This window comes from Sceloporus undulatus, chromosome 1 (genome assembly GCF_019175285.1).
Source record: "Sceloporus undulatus isolate JIND9_A2432 ecotype Alabama chromosome 1, SceUnd_v1.1, whole genome shotgun sequence".
NCBI classification, from domain to species: Eukaryota; Metazoa; Chordata; class Lepidosauria; order Squamata; family Phrynosomatidae; genus Sceloporus; species Sceloporus undulatus.
The window spans coordinates 32,016,289-32,039,136 of NC_056522.1; the positions used below are offsets into that span (position 1 = coordinate 32,016,289).

A 22,848-nucleotide genomic window follows, 5' to 3' on the forward strand; every position below is an offset into this window, starting at 1 on the left:
GACACTGGTAAAATGGGGTGTTTTGGGGCTGAATCGATTTATTTGGGGGGGGGAATCAATTCAGACCAAGTGGGAACCAGGTGGAAAGCAGAAAATTATTAGTGAGTAACATGAAGGATGAAAATGTTCATGAATTTTCACAGTAGTCCTAATCTTTATAGTGAAATCTTTATTTTAGTGTATTTTATTTTTGAAGAAATTATTTTAGTTCAAATTCTAGCAATAAATCTATTACACTTCCTTAAAATCAGATTAGAAAAAGGATAGTGTTATATTTTCACTAGGCCTGAGTTGGAAAGCTGTCCCAGAATGTTTTATTCCATTAATACAATTTTACTTGGAAATAATTTTGGGAGGTAGTTTTTCTAAGTCAAAAGAAATATAAATAACAGCAATGATAAAATCCATTTGGTGTCAAATATCCAAAATGTTAAAGAAAAAAAAACATAACTGGCTTTCAGACTGTGCAAGCTATATATACAAAAGACTCAGAAGTGATTGTGAAAGAACAGTCCTTCCTCTGACTTAGGATGATAAACCAATTCTAAAAAAGAATGCTGACTTCACCGGTCATCAGACGTTTTCAGTATACATTTTCATCAGCTTCATTTGACATCAATGGGTGACACCTGGCTGAATGAAACTATGCGTGAAAGGGATCTAGGAGTCCAAGTAGACCACAAGTTGAACATGAGTGAACAGTGTGATGCGGCAGCTAAAAAGGCCAATGCTATTTTAGGCTGCATCAATAGAAGTATAGTGGCTAGATCAAGGGAAGTAATAGTGCCACTATATTCTGCTCTGGTCAGGCCCCACCTGGAATATTGTGTCCAGTTCTGGGCGCCACAATTCAGAAAGGACATTGAGAAACTGGAGCGTGTCCAAAGGAGGGCGACAAAAATGGTGAAAGGTCTGGAAACCATGCCCTATGAGGAACGACTTAGGGAGCTGGGGATGTTTAGCCTGGAGAAAAGAAGGTTAAGAGGTGATATGATCGCCCTGTTTAAATATTTGAAGGGATGTCATATTGAAGAGGGAGCAAGCTTGTTTTCTGCTGCTCCAGAGAACAGGACCCGGAACAATGGATGCAAGCTGCAGGAAAAGAGATTCCACCTGAACATTAGGAGGAACTTCCTGACAGTTAGGGCTGTTCGACAATGGAATGCACTCCCTCGGAGGGTGATAGAGTCTCCTTCCTTGGAGGTCTTTAAACAGAGGCTGGATGGCCATCTGTCGGGGTGCTTTGATTGTGTATTCACGCATGGCAATGGGTTGGACTGAATGGCCCTAGTGGTCTCTTCCAACTCTATGATTCTATGATTCTATGATTCTAACTGACAGCTGCAAATGTCCAATTTACGTATTTGCAGGCAAGAGATTATAAACTTTTAGAATACCAGTTTCATCTGATATCTCTTGTTTAGAAACAAACTGGGCAAGTCACATGTTCTAAGCCTCAGGGCAAAGCAATGGCAAACCTCTGAACAAATCTGACCAAGAAAACTCCATGATAGACTTGCCTTAGGGTCACCATAAGTTGGAAAGGACTTCAATGCACATAACAAGAAAGCCCAAATCTGTATCCTGGTTCACCAAACTGAAAGTCACACAATCTGAAAGAAGGATGCTTTTCTATTTTCCAGCCAGCTGAAAAGTTCTGTATGATCCTCTCTCTCTCTCTCTCTCTCTGTGTGTGTGTGTGTGTGTGTGTGTGTGTGTGTGTGTAACTGTGAGCAATGAGATCTAATAGTTGATAATACAGGGTGAAAAGGTAAAAAAAAATAAAGCAAATATAGAAAAAAGTAAAGAGCATGTTTGCCTTGGTGGAGTAGTCTACAGTCCAACAGTTTCTTTCAAAAAACCTGTCAATCTGATTCTATTTCATTATGTTTGTTATGAGAATTGTGTTTCACATCCTCAAAGGAATCCCCTTTCACTTTGCCAAATATGTGGGTAGACATTCAGTGATATTTCTAATGAAGTCTCTGTCTCCAATCAGAGATAATTCAGTACAGCTACCTTTCCTAATCTGAGACATTATTTCACAGTCTGATTTCCCCCATTCTTTTCACATGGGTTGGCTGTTCTCATGTTGGGGAACAGAACAGTAGTCTTGTTCTGTTCCTGCTGTACTAGTTAGAAATTATTGTTCAAAAAACATTGTTCCTATTGTAATGTAACAAAGGCTGTCTGAAAGATAAAGCAAGAAGATATTGGGAGAAAGAGAAAATAATGTGCCAGAAAAAGTTTTGGAAATAAAATTTTGCACACTGAAATAGCTCTAGCAAAGCCAAACCAAACAATACACAAATCAAGCAACTCCTATGGGACTAAATCAGAATGAGGGGCTCAACAGACCGCCCCTTTTGAGCGGCCTGCAGCTACGCCTTTCCTTGCCAGATCAGGGTTGTGGCTATTACCTGCTGCGGTCCCGATCTGGCCTTTCCACAGTGCAAAAAGAAGCCACAAAAGCAGTTCCTATTTGTATCACATAAAGGGTGCCCTAGCCACTGTGACAGCAGCTTTTTGGTGCTCCTTTGGCACAGTGCATTTAAACGCTGCACCAACAGAGCACTGTGCCTTCATGCCACCTCCAGGCCAGTGTATAACACCTGTCTGTTTAGCCCCTAAATCAGCTAAGGGTCAGTCTATACTTTACTTCTAGTATATGGAGGAAGGTTGAAAGCCCAAATGCTGTGCACAGCATGCCTTTATGAGGTTAAGTCTCTGTCTCCAGTCAGTGTATCAATGATCTAAGTTTTGGTTATTTCATAGAATCATAGAATCGTAGAGTTGGAAGAGACCACAAGGGCCATCCAGTCCAACCCCCTGCCATGCAGAAACTCTCAATCAAAGCATCCCTGACAGATGACCATCCATCCTCTGCTTAAAGATCTCCAAGGAGGGAGACTCTACTACACTCCGAGGAAGTTTGTTCCATTGTCAAACAGCCCTTACTGTCAGGAAGTTCCTCCTAATGTTAAGGTGGAATCTTTTTTCCTGCAGCTTGCATCCATCATTCCGGGTCCTGTTCTCTGGAGCAGCAGAAAACAAGCTTGCTCCCTCCTCAATATGACATCCCTTCAAATGTTTAAACAGGGCTATCATATCACCTCTTAACCTTCTCTTCTCCAGGCTAAACATCTCCAGCTCCCTAAGTCGTTCCTCATAGGGGTATGGTTTCCAGACCCTTCACCATTTTAGTCACCCTCCTTTGGACACGCTCTAGTTTCTCAACATCCTTTTTGAATTGTGGTGACCAGAACTAGACACAATATTCCAGGTGGGGCCTGACCAAAGCATGATACATATAAGAAGAAGTTTCTCTACAAAATTGTAAGAAACTTTAAAATATTTTTTCCTCCTTAAAACACTTTGATCAGAAAAGAGTGCATTTTGTAACAAGACTGTTTTCTGTGCAAAAATATCTTCACAGTGGTTTGTAATTTTCTCAGTGGGGCATCACTACCTATTAAGGCACACGCTGAGAAAAATTGTAAGTATTCTTTGCATCCCTAGAGCATGTGGGTATGTTCTTGCAGAGAGAAAGAGAGTAAGCATAACTAAATGAATGACTACAATGTGTGCAAATGGATGGATAGTTTATGTATCAAGCTTTTGCCAGCATGTGGGCTCCCACACGTTAACCATAAGGCAGTAGTTTCCAACCTTTTTTTAGGTTCCACACCCCTAGGAAATGTTTGGTTAATGTTTGCATCCCTACAAAACTAATATCCATTTGTAGATGAAGAAATCTAATTTCTAATTTTTAAACCACAAATTGAATCACATACAATACTACAGGTGAACAAACTGAAATTTATAAAAAGCTTTAAACTCAGTGCATAAAATGCAAATATAAACTGAGCAATTAGATTCTAATTCAGAAAAAAACTGTAAACTTTTGAAATTTTGAAATTCTTTTTGATTAAATAATCAATGAGACAACTATCTATGCAATACAGCAACCTACTACTACCACTTGTCACGGCACACTGGTAGTTGGCTGAGCGACGATTTATGATTTAAGGACACAAAGCACTCTATATTGCAACCCTTGAAATTCTATGTTGCACCGCCTGGGTATGGAGGCACCCAGATTAGTAAACTCTGCCATAAGAGAATGTTACCCACAAGAGAAAAGTTTCCCATCTGTTGAAGTGAATGGATCCTTGATTTGATCAAGGAAGACAACTTCTGGTTTTTGAACAGAGAATAACACAGCATCTAACAAACTGAAGTATTCAGAGCACTGAACTAACTGCTTCAAAGCATCTGTATCAAGCTATAAGACAATGTGAGCAGAAACAGCAAAGGGAAAATTAATGTTGACTGCACAAAACTGTAATGAACAAGAAACAATTTTTCCCTATGATGTTTCCCTCCTCCTTTTATTAAATCAAATAAGCTTCACAGTAAATCAGAAAGACAAATTAAAAAGAATGTCTGGAAACACTGGGAAAATGGCACAAGTTTTGTTGAGGTCTGTGATAAGGATACACCCACTCCAGTTTTAATTTCTCAGGAGGCAGCTCTGTTTTGATTTCCCAATATTTTTCTACACCTGAAGGAACAAACATTGTGATGGGTCGTCCTCGCATGAACATCTTGATGTATTCGCCTTCTGTCAAAACAAAAGTGTGTACCAGAGAGTAAGTTTGCTTTGCAAACAAAAATGGAACAAGCTGTGTTGAAAATTGCACGTTCGCACTAAGCTTAATTGTAAACTATAAATTTGAAACAGACACAGACTTTCAGAATAAAATGAATACCACAAGTTTATTGGCTACGTTTGTCTCTCTTTCTAACCAGCTACCTAAAAACATACACTTGTCATTTAACAAATGCAAACAAAAATCCATCAGTGATACCTTTATTGGCCAACCAAAATGCACAATATACTTGTTCAAAGCTTTCGAACCAGCTACCTACTCAGCTATCATTTAATGTAATCCCATCAAATCAAGGGCCTCTCGTCTTCCTAAGGATGAAGGGAAAGGTTTGGAAATAAGGGTTAAATTGGAAGAAAGAGATGGAAAGGGAACAAAGGGGGAAGGATATCAGGAAACGTCTGAAAGAAAGAAAGAATTAAGAAAAGATAGAATGACTACTAAGGTATGGATATATAGATATGTACATAGTGAAAATTAAATTTAGATTATTTAGATTATTACATTTAAAAAATAGATTTTTATATAGTTTGTATTGTATAAACTTATAGTACCCATATGAGATGGTAGGATAAGAGAAGAAACCAAGAGGAATATAAAGATTCAACCATATAGGAATAACATGTCATAATGATTTATACAGGATGCACAAGTAAGGAGATATGGTGTAAAGTAATTGAAAAAGAGGAACTGAAATTATGTAAAGGAGAAGATAAATGGAAAAAATATTGTGTTGCCAAATGTAAAGGACACTGTATGTGAAATGGATAAGAAGCATGAAAATGAATAAAGATATGATTTTAAAAAATACCATCTTCCTTCATTTCCAGGGATTAGGAACCTTTGGCTCGCCAAATGGGATTCTGGCTATTTGTACCTTCTCCAGTGTTTGCTGCTGGTGGCTCCCCACTGCCTTATTCACTTTATGTTCACTCACTAATTTTTTTCTGGCTATTCCTACAAGGCCTACGAAAGGCAAGCAAAAAAAACAAAACAAAACAAAAAAACAAACAAAAGTCACTTCCACGTCCAGTTCAAAAGAAGGAGGCAGTGTGCATTCAGTTGTAAAGGTCAGATTAAGAAGTGCTTCTGTTTGGGGCATGAGGTTACCTCACTTCTTTTCAGGCATATAACCATCCCACTTCTTTTCAGATGGACATAACACCAAAGATAGCCCACTTCTGCACTAAGCATAGACTATTTATTTATTCCACTTATATAACTAAATGGAATCCAAGGTGGCTTCGTTTAGAAGGCCTTCTCTTTCTGGTAGCCTGGCTGTTGAATCTCCCTCCTTTGAAGACGCAACTGGCAGTGACAGTGACTTTTCTTTAATTGCCAAGTTAAAATGTGACTTTTCAAAAAACGGTTTGGAGTCCAGAGACCATAGATGGAGGAATAGTGGATTTCAATTTCAATACAACATGTGCATTTGTTTTAAATTGTTTCAAAATGTTTTAAGCTGGGGCAGACTGTTCAAAACCATCAATTTACATTAATTGTTTTAAAATGTCTAATGCTTTTAGATTTCAGAGGAAGGAACTGGAAAAATCACATTGAAGTTTTCCTTGTCTAAGAAACCCCTTTGAGATTCATGGGTCTCCATAAGTAATCAGGTGACTTGAAGGCATACACATACACACAATAGGCCATTATTATCTGCTGGGGTTTGGAATTTATATGCATTTTTTGAATACTTACAAGCCATGAATGCTTGAATCTATGGATAAAAAAATTGTGGATAAGGAGGTCCAACTGTACACTGCTTGAACTGCAACCAGAGATATTGGGCTTTAGGGCAAAATAGTACTATTTAAATAAATAAATGGAATACTGAGAATGCAAGCCAGAAGATTCTCATGGCGTCATGAGAGAAACAGGAGGTTAAAATGTGGTGGCTGTCCGAGTGGAGGTTTTGGTTATAAATAGTACCGACAAAGATACCAAGCATCTCTCTTTGTGTTTCCTCAGCACAAAGAAACAAGGAGCAAATGTACTGGGGAGGCGAGAATAGTGCCTTGTTTTCTTCTGTTATACTATACAAACTTTGGAGCACTCTCTGAATATATTTTCAGACCTTTTGATTAAAATGTCTGTATAAACAAATCTAAACTATCCTGACTGAGGGAAATGTCTGGGGACTCTCTCACACAGATCCTTTGCTTCTTTTTGCTTGAAATTTAATACTACAAAATGTTCTCTTTGGCATAACAAGCCCACAGGGCAATTGCAGTGTTAATGCAAAAACTCTTTTGAAAACTCTACAGATAATGGCAGCATATCAACAAAAGCATTTTTCAAATGAAAGATATAGTTGCCCAAGGCCAAACTCCTGTAACTACAAGCTAAGAGAAGCAGCAGTTTAACTTCCTTTCAATGTATATTAGCTTAATTATCATGTTCCAGAACATTAAACTTAGTTTTATTGGTTCTCTCCCAAACTGTACAGTTTTTCAGAATATTTCAAATGTCCTGCAAGCATAGGGTTGCCATAAGTCAGGACCTCCAAACTGGGACAAATGTAGGACAAATGTAGGACAGCATTTTCAAATGTAGGACACCTTTTAAAAATGGAGGACACGTGAAAAAAATTGCCGATTTTTAAAAAATGTAAATATAAATGCATGTTTCTTAGGCATGATCAAAATAGAGGACATTTTGGCATTATTCCTACACAGATGACAGAAATGTACTTCCCTTTCTGGCCAACCCCCCCTCCCCCCATTCCAAACAGCACATTTGGGCATTGAACATGGCTTTACTTAACATGGCCTCTTGCATATTTCAGAGGCTTATTCCATAACCAAACCCCTTGGGTTTCACACTTAGCATGGTGTCATGTGCTTGTGTGTCTATATGTGTGTTTATATATATATGTGTGTGTGTGTGTGTGTGTGTGTGTGTATAGTCTATTCTCCGTATCCATGGACTTGCCATCCGTGGATGGGAAGCCTGCACGGAGGGGCAACAAAGGAGCTGGGGAAGACAAGAAGAGGGAGGAGGAGGAGGTGACAAGATGTAGCTGGGATGATGCAAGAGCTGGCGGCATTGGGGATGAGGAAGAGGGGGAGGAAGCAGGCAGTGGCATCAGAGCAAGGAGGAGGAGGGAGGCGATGGGGGGAAAGAGGAGGAGAAAGAGGAAGCTGCCTCACCGGAGTCTCTCTCAACTGTTTGGCTGCATCCACACTGGCGAAATAACCTGGTTTGGCACTACTTTTCAGCATCCTGGATCAAGGCTGTAGAATTTTGGGAGTTAGAGTTTGTTGTGCGGAGCTTAATGAAGGAAGGCCCCACTCCAAATCCCAGAATTCCATAACCTTAATTCAGGATGCTGAAAAGCAGTGCCAAACTGGTTATTTCTCTAGTGTGGAAGCAGAGATAGCTATATATCCTGCCTCCCTGTTGCCTTCCGACCCTCCTCTCCAGGTCTGCCCAAAGAGAGAAGGGAAGCCGAGACATACAACACACAACAGAGTTTTCCCACAAAACCACACATCCTTTTCTTCAAGGTGCCCCCCCAGCCCCTGGACTTCCCTCATCTTCCAACTGACCTCTCCAGGGAAGGGCCCTCGAGGGAGTCCCTAAGAGGGGAATAACAGCAGCCTCCCCCCACTGCCATTTCACACACACAACCCACCCACCCCTTCACTACGTCCCTGCACCACCATCCCCAGGCCAGGCTGCCCCAGAGACCAAAAAGGCCCCAAATGGCCCCATGGGGAGCCATGAATAAGGCCCCTTTCCTTCCCCCCAGCAGCCTGCCTGATGCCTGCCCCTCCTCACTCTTGCTCCTCCATGCCGGCTTGGAAGTTGGAGCATGCCCAAATAAGGAAGCAGAGGGCTGGCCAACAGGGGGCAGGCCAGACCAGCAGACCCCGCCCCCTGCCAACTCCAGCCCTGCTGCTGCTGCTGCTGCACTCCCTGCTGGGCTCAGCACAGTTTAAAAGGGAGGAAGCAGGGCTGGTAGTCCTGAGTCAGGCAGCCACCTGGGAACTGGGGGAGGGCAGGAAAGGACCGTACCCGACCCCAGAAGGCGTGCCAATCCCCCCTGTTCCCGTGAAATGGCAACCCTATGCAAGCATGCTCTCTATACCCTCTTCTCCTCTACCTTTGCTTACAAAGCAAAGAAACAGGAGTACCAAAAAATTTAGGTGGCCATCTTTAAGAGGAAGATGAAACAAAAGTTTAACCCTTAGCAGTTATCAATATATCATAACTGTTGTCATCAGCTTTTTATGAAATGCTATGAACACTCCTAGAACACTCAGCCCAGTCAGCAAACTTAAATAGGCATGAAGTTGTCCAAGATCATATTATTGCAGAATAACTGCTTTACGAGGAGTTGAATTATGTGTTTCTGCATATGTGAGACCACAGGACACACTGACCTTTTTGTCTAGAGATTCTGCCCAGAGAAGATTACTACAACAGTGTAACTGGACCAAAAATGAGAAAGTGTTTGCATTTTATTGGTCTTACATACAAGAGCAAAAATATCTGGAAGCTGCCATCATCACTGAACTGATGTTTCAATTCAACGGAGTTTAAGTGTCGTGATCACAGTGGTTTGGTACAGTCACCGCAGTTAACAAAGAGAACTATTTATTATATTTAGGGAAAAATTAGGGAAGAAAAACTGCCGCTGGGTGCATGCAAATAATTTTATAGAACAAAAAACAACCAGGGAGGAATGGTCCTACATATGGTTGTAGCAGTGGTGGTAAACTATCGTACCAAGCAGGCTCTGTGTATTTTCTTGGTCAAGTTTATACCAGCTATGAATTATCTAAGAAAACAGATCTTACTAGTAAAAATTTAATGCAGTTTTGCTTTTCAAAATGTTAAAAAAAGTATCTGTTTGTGAATTTGTAGTAGCACATTAAGTATTTGGTGGCCTTTTCTCTATTGGATTTTCCTTTTAGAAGAACTTGTATTTCCAAGATTTCTTCTTGCTAACCAGTGAGGAAGTAATGCAAGAAAGATGCTGGGAAATAAATGCAGATAGAGATCTTCATAATAGGAAGCATTTGGAAGAGACATTCTCCTTTAGCCTTCTCCCCAACTGGGCACCTGCCAGCAATGTTTGATTAGGCACCATCACACCCATTCTCTAATTGCTTTCTATGTATGTGTTTTTAAAAACAAAACTACTGACAGGTTACACAAAGGCTAGATGGCCATCTGGCAGGAGTGCTTTGATTGTGTCTTCCTGCATGGCAGGAGGTTGGACTGGATGGCCCTTGGGGTCTCTTCCAACTCTATGATTCTATATGAAATGGAATGTGGCTCAAATTTTCTGAGCTTTTTCAGAGCTACTTCACATTTTTTGCTAAGCTGCAAGAAGTATAGAATCACAACATGACAGGAAAAAAATGCTTCAATTTCTTCATTAGTTTCAAGCATTTTTTTTAAAATCCCTTATGTGCATAAGTATAAACTATACGTGCATAGTATCAAGTGATTCAAGAAAAACTCAGCCTTAGGAAAGTTGGGAGACTCTTACACATTCACATCAGGTACTTAAATAGGTAATCCTGTTTCTCATTACCAGCATTATCGCTCACATAATTTGCATGTAGAGGCCTGCTAGTTCTGGCAGCTCAGCTCAAAGGGTGTATTTCACGTGCAGCCAAGTTAAAAGCAAAGTCCTTAAAATAGGTACTGGCACATAGCTGCATCCTTGATCTCCAGCCAAATATGGTTGAAAATTTATTAAACCGTTAGAACAGATTCTAAGAGTCACGGCATGTTGTTGATGTTAGTTTCAAGGATGTTGCATCCTTTTCTTTCTTTTTTTAATGAAGTATATTTGGCTATGGCTGTTGCAAGAGTTAAATAAGTTTAAAAGCAGAACAAAGGGAAGGGTGAAGGAAAAACAGTCTAAGTATTCCTGTCAACCTCACTCCCTTAGCAAGAGACATGTTGGACCATAACCATACAGAACATTTAACTAAATTTCTAAATTTAAGGAAGGTGAATGAACATGAGAACCTAAGGAGAACTAGATAAAACCCAAAGGTTTATCTAGACTTGTAGTTTGTTCAGTCAGATGCCACCATTCCGTTTCAGTTCATTACCTTTGGTTCTAGAGTTATGTGAAAGAAAACCCTCCTCCTCATCTACTCTACCTACTACATAATTTTATACACTTTCAGTATGGCCCCCATTTAACTTTACAGTACTGGGTTCCGCCTCCCAAAGTTAAAGAACCTCAAATGATGTAACTTTCTTTACAGGGGAGTCATTTCAGCTCTTGTATTATTTTGGTTGTTCCTTTCTATACCTTTCCTAACTCTCCAAATAGTTTTTTTGACATGTGTTGAACCACACAGAGTATTCCAAGTATGATCACACTTCTTATCCCATGACGTTCATGGCATTCTTATTTTTTATTCTTTTCCTAATGAACCCCACCATGGAATCTGTCTTTATCATAGCAATGAGCTATAACTACAATCCCCAACTAGGTTACACCTAGTTTAGGCTCTATTACTGCCAGCCCAGATCCTATATAAACATGGAAAATGAGTATAAAATTGCCTGTTCGTAAGTGCTTTCTTTTCTTCAGGCTGTTCTAAGTGTACATTATTTCTCTTAACTTGTGAAGTCAGTTGTTAATTCATTACATCCATTGTTATTACCCGCTATTAGGAGGAAAGATGGGATTATAAACAAACAAACAAAGTAGTTTGAGAAGGAGCTGTTCTAGAAGACAAGAGGAGCATTCCAGAGGACAGGAAGGGGGCAAAAATTATAGCAAATACAGGCTTGTCTAGGCATTTCCCCATAATGATACATTTTGGTTAATGTTGTTACAATCAATCATGACCTGTGCATGTGCAACAGTTCATACATCAGAAGGAGCATGCTTTTCAGTTCACAAATGTTTACGCCAGAAACCAACATCGTATAGCAGGAAGTAACTAGTTTTACTAGCCCCTGAAATAGAAATAGTTCTGCAAACTGCTGGTTTGGCACAAAAATAAACAAATACTTAAAAATTTCATGCATCCATGCCTTTTTGATGAGGCGGGGGGAGGGGTGTTTTTAGCTGCGTAGAAGTTATTTCACATTAACATATGACAAAACAGCTCGAAAGTTGTCTGCCAGAATGGCATTAACACTATACCGTTAGTGCAGTTTGATACCACAGGAGATACTTAGAAATCTCTGCTAATGAGCTCTAGTGCATTTTACTGAACTACAGCACCAGAGCTCTCTAGCAGAAAAACCTGGGTACCACATCAAAGTAAAAATCACAGGGCTCCATGGGATGGAACCATGGCATTTAAAATGGTATCAAACTACTATAGCTGTGCAATTAGATGCACTCAATGATTTACAACTCAGTCCAATACAGCATGGCAAATACAAGGCAGTCTATGGAAGTGCCTGGTGAGGATTTACAGAGTGATAACATCACCAGAGAAACTGTTGTAAGATATAACACACAATTTAGGAAAAAAAACAAAAACCTTATAGTTTGGCATTTCTAGACGTAATTACATCATCTCTGCCCAACATTTTATGTTTTCAAATGTATCAATCATTGTATTGAAAAAAAAAACCTAGAAAGATGTGCAGCTTTCAAGAGTTCTCGCTCAAATTTGTAGCCCAGTCATCTGAACAATATGGTTATCTTTTCAGTAAACCAAGTATAAGTAAAACAACATTAAACATACAGTACATAATACAGGAATAAATCAGCAATACTCATAAGCAGCTTGACAATTAAAAAAAAATCCAATCTGTATCTTCTGTTTGTTCAAATGAGAAAGATAGAAATATTAGACCCAAACACAGTAATAACTTACAGGGATGAAAAAATCCGTATGGTCATTACACTCCATGCTCTGCTCCAAGGGATCACATTACAGATATACATACAAGGTAATCTACGTGTGCATCTTATGTGGAACAAGAGAAGTGCAAAACAAATAAGGGACAACATCTCAGTGTAGAACAGAATGAACCACATAATGAGGAGGGGGAAAAATCCCAAATTTTTCACCAGCTAGTAACTGTGCAAATGAGGAACACAAAGAACAGGATTTTTTTACTATATGTAAAAGCCACAAGAACAATGTAAAATGCAACAGCTATGTCAAACATAGAGCAAACATGCTCCAGGTTTCAAGTTTCATGCTTCAATGACATCCGCGTATCTAAGCCAGTCACTCTTAACAAGAAGTGTATTTTTTAGCTGACAATGCATGTATATACATTCTGTGATAATACCACCGTATTGTTTTCCTTCTTCAACAAGCCAGCCACAGCCTGATAGTAAGGAAAAATTTACTGACATAGACTAACTTTTATTTTCTTTTAAGGCTTATTAAGAAATGAGAATTGAAAGTCCTTTGGTTAATGTTATTCAATTACATTACTACACTACTGGTAACCCAGAGGACTGAGAGCAAAAGGGATCTTTTAGTTGGTATTTCGGAGTGTGATAGGAGACACCTGACTATGTAACATTTAACTTGAGATGCGTGTGTCGTGCCCATTCTCTGAAACAGGAAATTAAATGCATAGTAATTAACATTTAAAATTTGGAGACAGGAAAGTGTAATGCTTCTTGATTCAAAAACTATTATTTACGTAAAAATTCAAGAACAAATTTCTAATCGGTTAGGCCCATATTCGTTGGGAGAGTAAAAAAGCCAAATAAAAGATCAAAAAAGCATTTAACTAGAAAGCCACCAGCTAGCATAGTTTTAATCCTTACCTTGGCTGTTTTTTTCTCGGGTTGACATTTTTGCTGGTTGTGGGACAGAAATAAAATAACTTACAGGTGTTTCCTGTCCTGGGTAAAATCTACCATTCCAAACTCAATCTAGTATTTTGGAAAAGTAAATAGCCATATGGGAAAAAGATCTAATAAAAATCAGAAAAGCTATACTGCATGTAAAAGCCTTACAACATGTTCCCAATGGACAGCATCCCAACATGGGTATTCATGCTGCAGTTGAAAAGATTGTGTGCTTGGTATGTCAGACATCTACCCCAATCAGAAGTCCAGATGAGGGCCTTGTATTTTCAGAGTGTTCGTGCATGTGAGCATGGAAGGTTGCATTTCCTCCTAATGAGTCTGAGCGCAACATACACACACACATAGAGGATGTGAGTCCATGGTGAAATAAGCCCTAATGATCATATCAATAAATGAATTAACTGTCTTGAATCTTGGGATAAACTGATAATAAAGTACAATTATTAGTCTTAACTAGTAATACTAAAACTTTAATCCCGAATCAAATGTTTCCCCTTACCTTGGCTGACGATGACATCTTTGTGTCTAGGGAAAGAAATGCAAAATGTTATTAGTATATATAAATACTAACTTGATAACACAGATACAAAGTATCAGTAACAATGTATTAAGATATATTGACAATGATATTTTGGCATAGTAGATAAACTATGCAGATAATCGCTTATATAAAAAGTGATGGATAAATAGTTTTTTAAAAAAACCATTTTTTACTTAAATTCACTGTTACACATGTTTATTATATTTTTCCTTATTTTTATTTTACAAATAATCTGTCTTAATAAGAAATCTCTCTGGAATACATTAGAAAATATTAGTGGATTGGTGGTTCTCAGGTTTGAGACTTAGGTGACTAACTTGCCCTGAATGGGGCAGCATTCCCCTTGAAGGAGTAAATGCATAGTCTGAGAGTACTCCTACATCCATCTTTGTCACTGGAGGCCCAGACAGACTTGGTGACTCAAAGTGCTTGGAGACAGCATTGACTGGTCTACCAGATACAGCCTTTTCTGGCCAGAGATAACAGAGTGTCCATGTACTTTCCCAAATAGACTACTGCAATGCATTGTACATGGGGCTACCTTTAAAGATGATTCAGAAACTGCAAGTACGACAAAATGCAGCAGCTTGATTATTCAGTGAGTTTCCACCAGTTCTGAAGGACCTTCATTGATTGTCAATATGCTTCCAAGCTGAACTCAAAGTGGTGATAATATTTAAATTCCTAAATACCTTGGGACCTCGAAGTATTCAGGGACATGTCTCTTTCAACAAGAGCTGAGAGCTACTGAAGGCTCCCATTTCTGTGCCCCACATGTAGAGCAAATACATTGTGAGAAGACATGGGAGAGGGGCTTCTCTGCAGTGGTACCTCAGTTGTAAAATTCTCTTCCCTGGAGGCCCAATTGGGGCCAACATTGGGATTATTTTGGCACTAAGTCAAAATTTGGCTTTTCATTAAAGCTATCTGAGCCCAACTAATTTTTATCGAGGATGCCCATGTCTTGTAGCTATATTGTTTAAAATTCTTTTAACTGATTTTAAATCATCTGGCATTAAATGATGAATTATTTACTATATTTTTAATGCTTTTAAATTTGGGTCTGCAGAGGAAAGGCATTTTGTCAATGGTGTTTGTTCTGCCAACAGGCATCTTCAGATTTCACTGAGGGCAGACATTTTAGAAACTCTGAGTACCAAGAGTTGAAGGGGATTAAAGACTAGAACACATTGGCCAAAAGAAGCGGCTTCTGGCCGCTTTGAGGGTGACAGTGCCCCCGAAGTGACCAGAAGCCATGGTGAGGCCATGTTCTGGCCCAAAGGACCAGATCAAAAAAGAGTAGTTTTAAACCAACTCCTGGCGATGCTGACTTGGGACCACAGGTGGTAGCCTGCTTCTGGAATGGGCCGTGCCGTTGCTACAATCCCGGCCCAACTGGCTGTGTTGACAATGACTAGGAATCAAATTACTTACTTGTCTGCATTCTTTCCACTTTTGGATATTAATTTTGATGCTGATGTCGCCCTCATTAGTTTATTACGATTGTCTTCTGAACTTTCCCATGCACTGTGTGACTTCTCAATTGTTGATGCTCTTTTTACGCTAGAAAAGCAAGCACATTTTTATTTCCATTGTGAAACCAGGAACTAAATGAGGCAATGTAAGACCCTGCTCTGGAAATGCAACAGATCAAGCAGCAGGAAATGAAAGAAATGTCAGACCAGGCCATCCTTCAAGAAAATCCAAAAGGCTCAGAGAAAGAAAGATTAAAGAAAATGCTCTAACTGAACCTTTGAAGACAGTTTAAAAGGCAATCATGTTTTCTTTTGTTTTTAAAAGATTACTTATGTGAGATTTTTAAAGGTTTCCTGTAGAACAGTAGCGGGTAAAAGGCTGATTTTCATTTGAGTGATCTGCAGTAGCTTGGCAAGTGTTTCATACTCCCAATATTCTAACATTAGTAGCACCTCAAAACATCCCCCTTTTGTTAAAAGTGGTTGCTGAAAAAAGAGAGGTCGGGATAAAGACGATCCCAGAGTGGATTGTGCATTGTGAATTTGTTTCTGATACTGATTACAAATTCTTGGGCCTAAAGATACTCTGTTTCTTACTAGTTAGCATGGATTCTCTTGCCTGAGTGGCTATTTTATACTTGGTTGCATCTAGTGGACTTCAGAATTATAATAAAAATGAGTTAGGAAGTAAAAAAAAAAACCACACACACAATAGAAATAAGTAAATGTCACCAGCTAGCAATCTACCCAACCTGATGTAGAAAGCCTGGTTCAAATGTGCTAATGATCCTAGTATTCATTATGAAATACTGAAACAACAGATTTACCTGCAATCATTACTTGGAAAAGAATGCTAGATAAGCAGGCTGGCACAATGAGTGACTAAGCATATGAACTGTGCACTAGGTACTTCCTTCTTCAAGTTTCAACTCAAAGACATAAAAAATCGGGGTGGCTTTGGGCAAGTGTCTCTTTCTTTGCTTCCTTCACCAATCCCAAACTACCTATAGTATAGGGATGATGCTACTGGGTATAATGATTTCATAAAACCTCCATAATTGCTGGATTTTATTTTATGTATGTGCTATACCTCCCCACACCCTACAGAACTACTTCCATACTTGGTTGATTGAATTGTTCACCCACAATCTGCAATTTACACTCTAGATTTTAATTCATTTCAAGCTTGATTCTGCCTTTCCTTGGCTTATACAGGGCTGCTACAAGGGAGGGTGAAAGTTCAATTTACATTATTACAATTACTTCAGGTGCCCAACAGACTGCCTTGCAATGTATCCAGTTAAAACAATTTTTGGAAAGAGGGTATGTGCAAGCTATGAACAGCAAATTCATTTCCATAAGGCCTTCAAAAGCTAAGTGGGAAAAAAGAGTAAGAAAGGTTATAAAGTCAAACTTTAGAAAAATGTGAGAACACACACATTTCTTGTTGCTCAGGCAGTAGCAAATTAAAAAAAAATGAACCCCTGAAACTATGCTTTTGTACAGCAAGATGCCAGATAGAGCAGTCCAAAGTCCACTTTAAGGGAAATTTGTGCAAGATAACAGATAAAGAGCTTATGAGAAATTGTTAAACATGCATTAGTTAATGCTGCATCAAACACAGTGATTTTGCTATGTAGGCAATGGTTCCATTTAGAGGAAGAACACACAAACTGAATGTAGGCAATAATGTGTGCCAGTTACCTTTACTTTAGGGTACATCCAGCTGCCAGAAAACTAAAATTAGATGTGGCTTCCTAACAAGTGTGCACATACAAAGAAAGAGACCTATGGCTGTCACACATGAAACCCCGGAAGCTTCATATCATGAAGCTACACACAAGCTTTGATTCAAATTTGCTCTTTCACAAGCAGAATGCAGTTCTGCTTCCTCAAGTTGCCCTTTTTCTTACATGTCAGATCCCTTCCTGTTGTATTTCATGATGTGCTAAGGATGGTTTTAAGTGAACACTTACGAATGACCACAAAGAAGGAAAGACAGAAAAGATCAGTCATACAAATGGAATTCTTCTTCCATGTCTTACATGATTTCTACAAAGGAAATAAAAATGTTTGAAGGACCTTTTAAACAAAGAATGCCTGGATATGCACCTCCTCTCCTCCTGTTCTTTGTGATCATGAATCATGCAGCTACTTTCTTATAATTTAGTGTCCAAAGAAGATTACATATACTGGACTGGATTCTAACTAAGCTAGTTACCCTAGGATGTCACTGAAATCAGAGGTACAAGTCAGTAATGATTTGAGTTGTTTAAATGGACTCTTAAGTCCGATTTGGAGTGTATCTCTATTACACTGTTAAAGCACTTAGAATTGTAGAGTTAGAAGAGACTACATGGGCCAGTTAGCCCAACCTCCTGGCATGCAGGAACACACAATCAAAGCACCCCCAACAGGTGGCCATCCAGACTCTGTTTAAAATCCTCCAAAGAATGAGACTTCACCACACTCCAAGGGAGTGTGTCCCACTGTCAAACAGCTCTTACTGTCAAGAAGTTCTTCCTAATGGTGAGGTGGAAACTTTTTCTGTAGTTGAATCCATTGCTCTTGGTCCTCTTCTCGGGAGCTGCAGCAAACAGGCTTGTTCCATTCTCAATATGACACCTTTTCAAATATGTAAACAGGGTTGTCATATCAACTCTTAACCTTCTCTTCTCCTGGCTAAACATACTTATCTTCCTAAGTCTCTTCTCAAAGGTCATAGTTTCCAGACCCTTCACCATTTCGTCAGCCTCCTCTGGACATGCTCCAATTTCTTAACATCCTTTTTGAATTGTGGTGGTACTCTGATACTATTTATTGCTACAGATCTATCCCATGGAATTCTGGGGACTGTAGTTTGATGAAGCACTCAGAATTCTCTGTTTATAGAGCTCTAACTCATTTTGCTGATCAACAGCAATAGACATCTCCAGAAGGCAATTTAAAGTACATCATCAGATGGAGTCATGACAGAAGTGCTATAATCCACTCCAAACTAAATTTAGAGGCCACCGATATACTGTCTGTCTTGATAATGACAGAACTGTCAAATTCAGCTAAGCCCAGAGAATACACTTATGCTTTAACTAAATAAATTACTGCTTATAGCCAAGATAGGCTGATTTATCAAAATGCAGGTTTCCATAAAATTAATGATGTTTATTTGATTCAGTTATGCAGCTGAACTGGATGTAATTATCCAGTGTGAGTGTTATGTGGTAGTAATGTGTTTTGAAGTTCATTCTAGTTCTTGAGATGTACCTAATGGGGCTTGCTCTCTCTTTCTGTTTTAAAAACAAATAAAGTCTGGTAGGCTCAATATAACCTAAATTTGGATAATTTCAGAACAAGCCTCAGGATTGTTACTTTTGCCCTGAAGTGCTGAGTTTTCTGATACCATGTGAAATTTAATTTGCAGCTTTATTGCTGGCGTTAGTACATACTGTCTGGAAATGTGAGCACAATGACAGTTTTGCTAGCTAGTCTTTGGTTATGTCCTAACCTCATAAAACATCTCAAGCAAAGGTGCAATTGCCAAAAGCCAACTAGGCAGCAAAAGCCTATTGCTTTGGTCTAAAGGTGCTGGTATGTGTTAGGTCTTTCACTCGTACTGTGTGGGGACAAATTGCAAGGCAAAGGTGAAGACTGTCATTGTTAACTGCCCTTGAGTGTCCCCAACTCATGGTGAATCAAAGGGACTAGATATAAATTTGCATCTACTCCTGGAGGTACATAACATGCTGTCTTAAACACAGGAAAATTAGGAGCCTTCTCATCTTTGTATTCACAAATGCCTCTGGTCAAGACCTTGCTTAACCTTAATGGAGTACAATGCTCCATCACTGGTAGTCTGGTGGTAATAGCTGCTCCTTCTTTCCCAGCTGTGCAATGGGAGCTGAACCAGGTATTTCTTCCCCCCAACTCCTGGACACTGATTGGCTATGGGGTGCACCTGGACAACATCCAGCTGTCACTGAACAGCCAGGGAAGAAAGAGCAGCATTTGTTCTGCCTCCAACAGATCCCCCAGTGCACCTTACAATGAATAAATGGTGGCAGATGGCAGGGGTGGGGTGAGAGATGCACCAGAGAATGGTCTGGCTGGCTTTGTGCAGCTTGGGGAAAGGTGTTTTTTGCCTAGGATTCACTGTGCTAAGTTATTATGGTAGTCCCAAAGGAGAATTCTCATCTGGCTTTCCCCCCTTTCTGTCTTACATGGATTCAGTAAGCACAGGTTATCAGAACACAGCATGCCTTCCTCCAAGGGGGACAGGAAATAGGCAAATCTGGAGTGGGGTTGGGAGTAGTCATCAGAAAATAAAACTAAGAATGAGGCTTGAGGAAGATTCAACTTGTTGGAATTTTTGGACACAAAAAAAGCCATTTTCTTGAGGGAGGGTCCACCAAGCATTGCAGTATTCTTCCCAATGCTATCTTGCACAACCTGACTATTTCTTTGTCCAATAACTGAAAGTGTAGTTATGCTACCATAACTGGAGGTTAGAACAGAGTAAATAACCAACAGGATACTGGGCAGATGGCCAACTTTATGTTAATTACTTTGCTGTATCATAACCTTTGCTTTGGTTGAGTAGCCTGTGTGTTAAAGGTATAAGAACAGGTATAGACAATATAAGCCCCCTCACAGGATTCCTGCTCTCACAAAAATAACTTTTCTTGCACCATGTTTCTCAAGGAAACATAGTTATTTTTGCAGTGGTGGAAACAGTAGGGTGGCAGAAGGGTGTGCCCTGATAAGATTTGGGGAAGTAGGGGATAATGCCTCCCACCCCTGAGAAGTTGTGCATCTCTGGTCTAAAAACACATACAATAACTTGGGTTGAAGGAAGTAATCTAGATGCAAATGATCTGATTTTACTGGTGAATGGTGAAAAGAGGCCAGTGTGCAGTCAAGCAAAGACTTAAAAAGAAGGTGATACAGAACATCCAGTAAAGGAAACAGCAGCCTGAGAACCAAGCATCTGAAATTAAGAATAACAGTGATACGAAGCAGAGTTGTAAGCTATTAGCAAACACAGTTTTTCTTCACACTTATGCAGCTCAGTAATATTAGTGAGACATATTTACATAGATTATGCAATGCATCTAGAATCAAACATAATCTCTGCAGGTTAAATTATGATAACACCTTTGAATGTGACACCCCCATGTTTGCAAGAAACCACTGTTGTACTGATGTGGCACAGGCGAGAATGGAGGTTGGTACAACAGATAAAAGATGGTCAAAATCCCCTCCCAGGAATGATCATCTGTTTGGATTATGTTAAACTACAATAAAGAGCCTCCAGCAATCTATTTATCTCCTATCAGATGCGCTGTTCCACTACATGGGTTGGGTGATAGGGTCTTTTCTGTAGCAGCACCTGATTATGCAAATTCCCTCTCATGGAGGTCAGGTTTGGTCCATCCTACTGAACTTAAGACAAGCAGTAAAAACTGTAATGCTTTGTCAAGACTTTTATACTTCTTAATGGCGGGTTACATACCGCCCATTTGGGGCAAGCTGTACCCGCCCCTTTCCCCGGAGTATCGGGGTCTCAGTGGCTAGAACGGCAGCCGCTGAGGCCCCAATCTGCTGCTTTCTGGGCTGTGGGGAAGCGGCAAAAGGCCGCTTCCCCACAGCCTGGAAAGGGGTGTCACTGGGGCTTCAAGCCCCAAAGACACCCCGCGGCGGCGGGGAGGAGGAGAAAGGGGCCGCTTGGCCCCTTTCTCCTTTGGTCAGCTGAGCGCAGCCGTCTGAAGGCTGTGCCCAGCGGACCAAAACAGGAAGGAGCTCTGAAACGGAGCTCCATCCTGCTCTGCGGAAAGGGCACATTATGAGCTCTGGCGCGGAGCGAGGACGTCACTTCCGCGCTGCCCCGTATAGAGGCGGTGCAGTCGTGATGTCCTCATGGCGGTGGCTGTGTGGAACGGCCGCCGCCATTTTGTGCGTGCGGAGCGCGCACTAGGGTTAGGGGGTGCGGAAGCACCGCCCCTTTCTAACCCTAGTGCGCGCTCCGCACGCACAAAACGGCCCGTTTGTAACGGGCCAATATAGCTCTGGCCTGTTTTTTAAGCAATATCTTACATATTTTCTTATTTTGTTATGATGTTATTGTATTATAGATTTGTTTTCCACACATTACTTTGAATGTTTTGGGAGGCACAATAGTATTTGTAAATACTTTTAATAAGGAAATAAAAATTCTAAGGATGGGACTTAATGAGAGTCAACTATTGGAGAACTGCTAGTCTCTAGCAAGAAATAGAATAAAGTCAATCTTAGAAATATAAGGGTTTCTGGGGGGCAGGGGGGTATTACTACTATTCTCAGAACCTCTCAGTCAGCATAACCATTGGTTATGCTAGCTGGAGGATTCTGAGAGTTGTTGTTCAAACAAGGAACTCTTCTAAGCCCTGGGATAAAGTCAATACAACCTGAATTTCACCATTTCATTGAGGAGAAGATAGGCAGCCTTCTACTAATGAGGCACATCTTTTGGGAAGAGATTTTTTTTAAAAAAAACATACATAGGCATGCTTTTAATTGGGAATAAAGCATAGGGTTAGTATTGCCATAACCACTTCCTAATTAACTGTGTACTTGGGAATTTAGGAAACCTTTTGCCTGGAGCAGAGCTCTTGACATCTGGGGTCTGCCTGTGTGTTGGGTGAGTCTGTGCAGAGGGCTGGGGAGATGGTGAAGGTGATGCTTGCATTTGTGGGTTTTGATCATTAGAATGAGAGTCCTCTTTTTTCTCTGTCTGTCCTTGAAGTTTTTCCTTCTTTTTTTCCGTACCGCTGCAAAACAAAGTATAAGAACATATGCATTTAAAACATTTTTAGAAAGCATACAAATGGAGAAAAAGAAAACCCATGAAAACATTTGTCTAAAAGGGTGGTGGTGGGGAGGTAAACAGCTAAATAGGTTGAAGTAACCATTCAGAAACCAAACACTGAAAATGGCTGTCCTCCCCTCTTTAAGAACTCTCCTTTAGCTACTAAATATAATGGCTAGTATCGCTGCAGATTTTGTGAAAAGCAGTACCATTTTAGAGAATTTGGTTTACATGCATGCTCCACCACACTCCAAGTCCAAGATACACATTTCATAAATTATCATACATTTTTTTTCTAGCAAAAAAGCAAACTATTGTAATGGTATTGTAACAGTTTCCATATTGCTTAAAATGCCTAAGTTAAGGGTTGATTCATCTCCTGAAGAAGCACACTCAGATACAGATACAGATAAACTGAAGATTTAATATCCCATCCATAAAAAGGGACCCCAATACGTATTGGGCATACACATTTTAGTTCATATTTACATTTAGTTTAAAACATCAGTGGAACAGTTAATTTGCAGCTCTTTCCAGGATCTCTGACA

At 39.8% G+C, this 22,848-nt stretch overlaps 1 protein-coding gene across 6 annotated transcripts in view; it reads right to left on the reverse strand.

Moving 5' to 3' along the window:
- Positions 1 to 22,848, reverse strand: part of EML4 (EMAP like 4) — a 263,195-nt gene that overhangs the window by 64,243 nt on the left and 176,104 nt on the right. For 3 of the 6 annotated variants that reach the window (XM_042445215.1, XM_042445213.1, XM_042445218.1), the window contains 5 exons: positions 22,083 to 22,262; positions 15,419 to 15,547; positions 13,943 to 13,968; positions 13,399 to 13,431; positions 4,501 to 4,624 (listed from right to left, as the gene is read on the reverse strand). In XM_042445215.1, coding sequence (XP_042301149.1) covers positions 4,501 to 4,624; positions 13,399 to 13,431; positions 13,943 to 13,968; positions 15,419 to 15,547; positions 22,083 to 22,262 — 492 coding nt within the window. The remainder of the gene's footprint in view (positions 1 to 4,500; positions 4,625 to 13,398; positions 13,432 to 13,942; positions 13,969 to 15,418; positions 15,548 to 22,082; positions 22,263 to 22,848) is intronic. The other 3 variants (XM_042445216.1, XM_042445214.1, XM_042445217.1) reach the window with 3 other exon arrangements.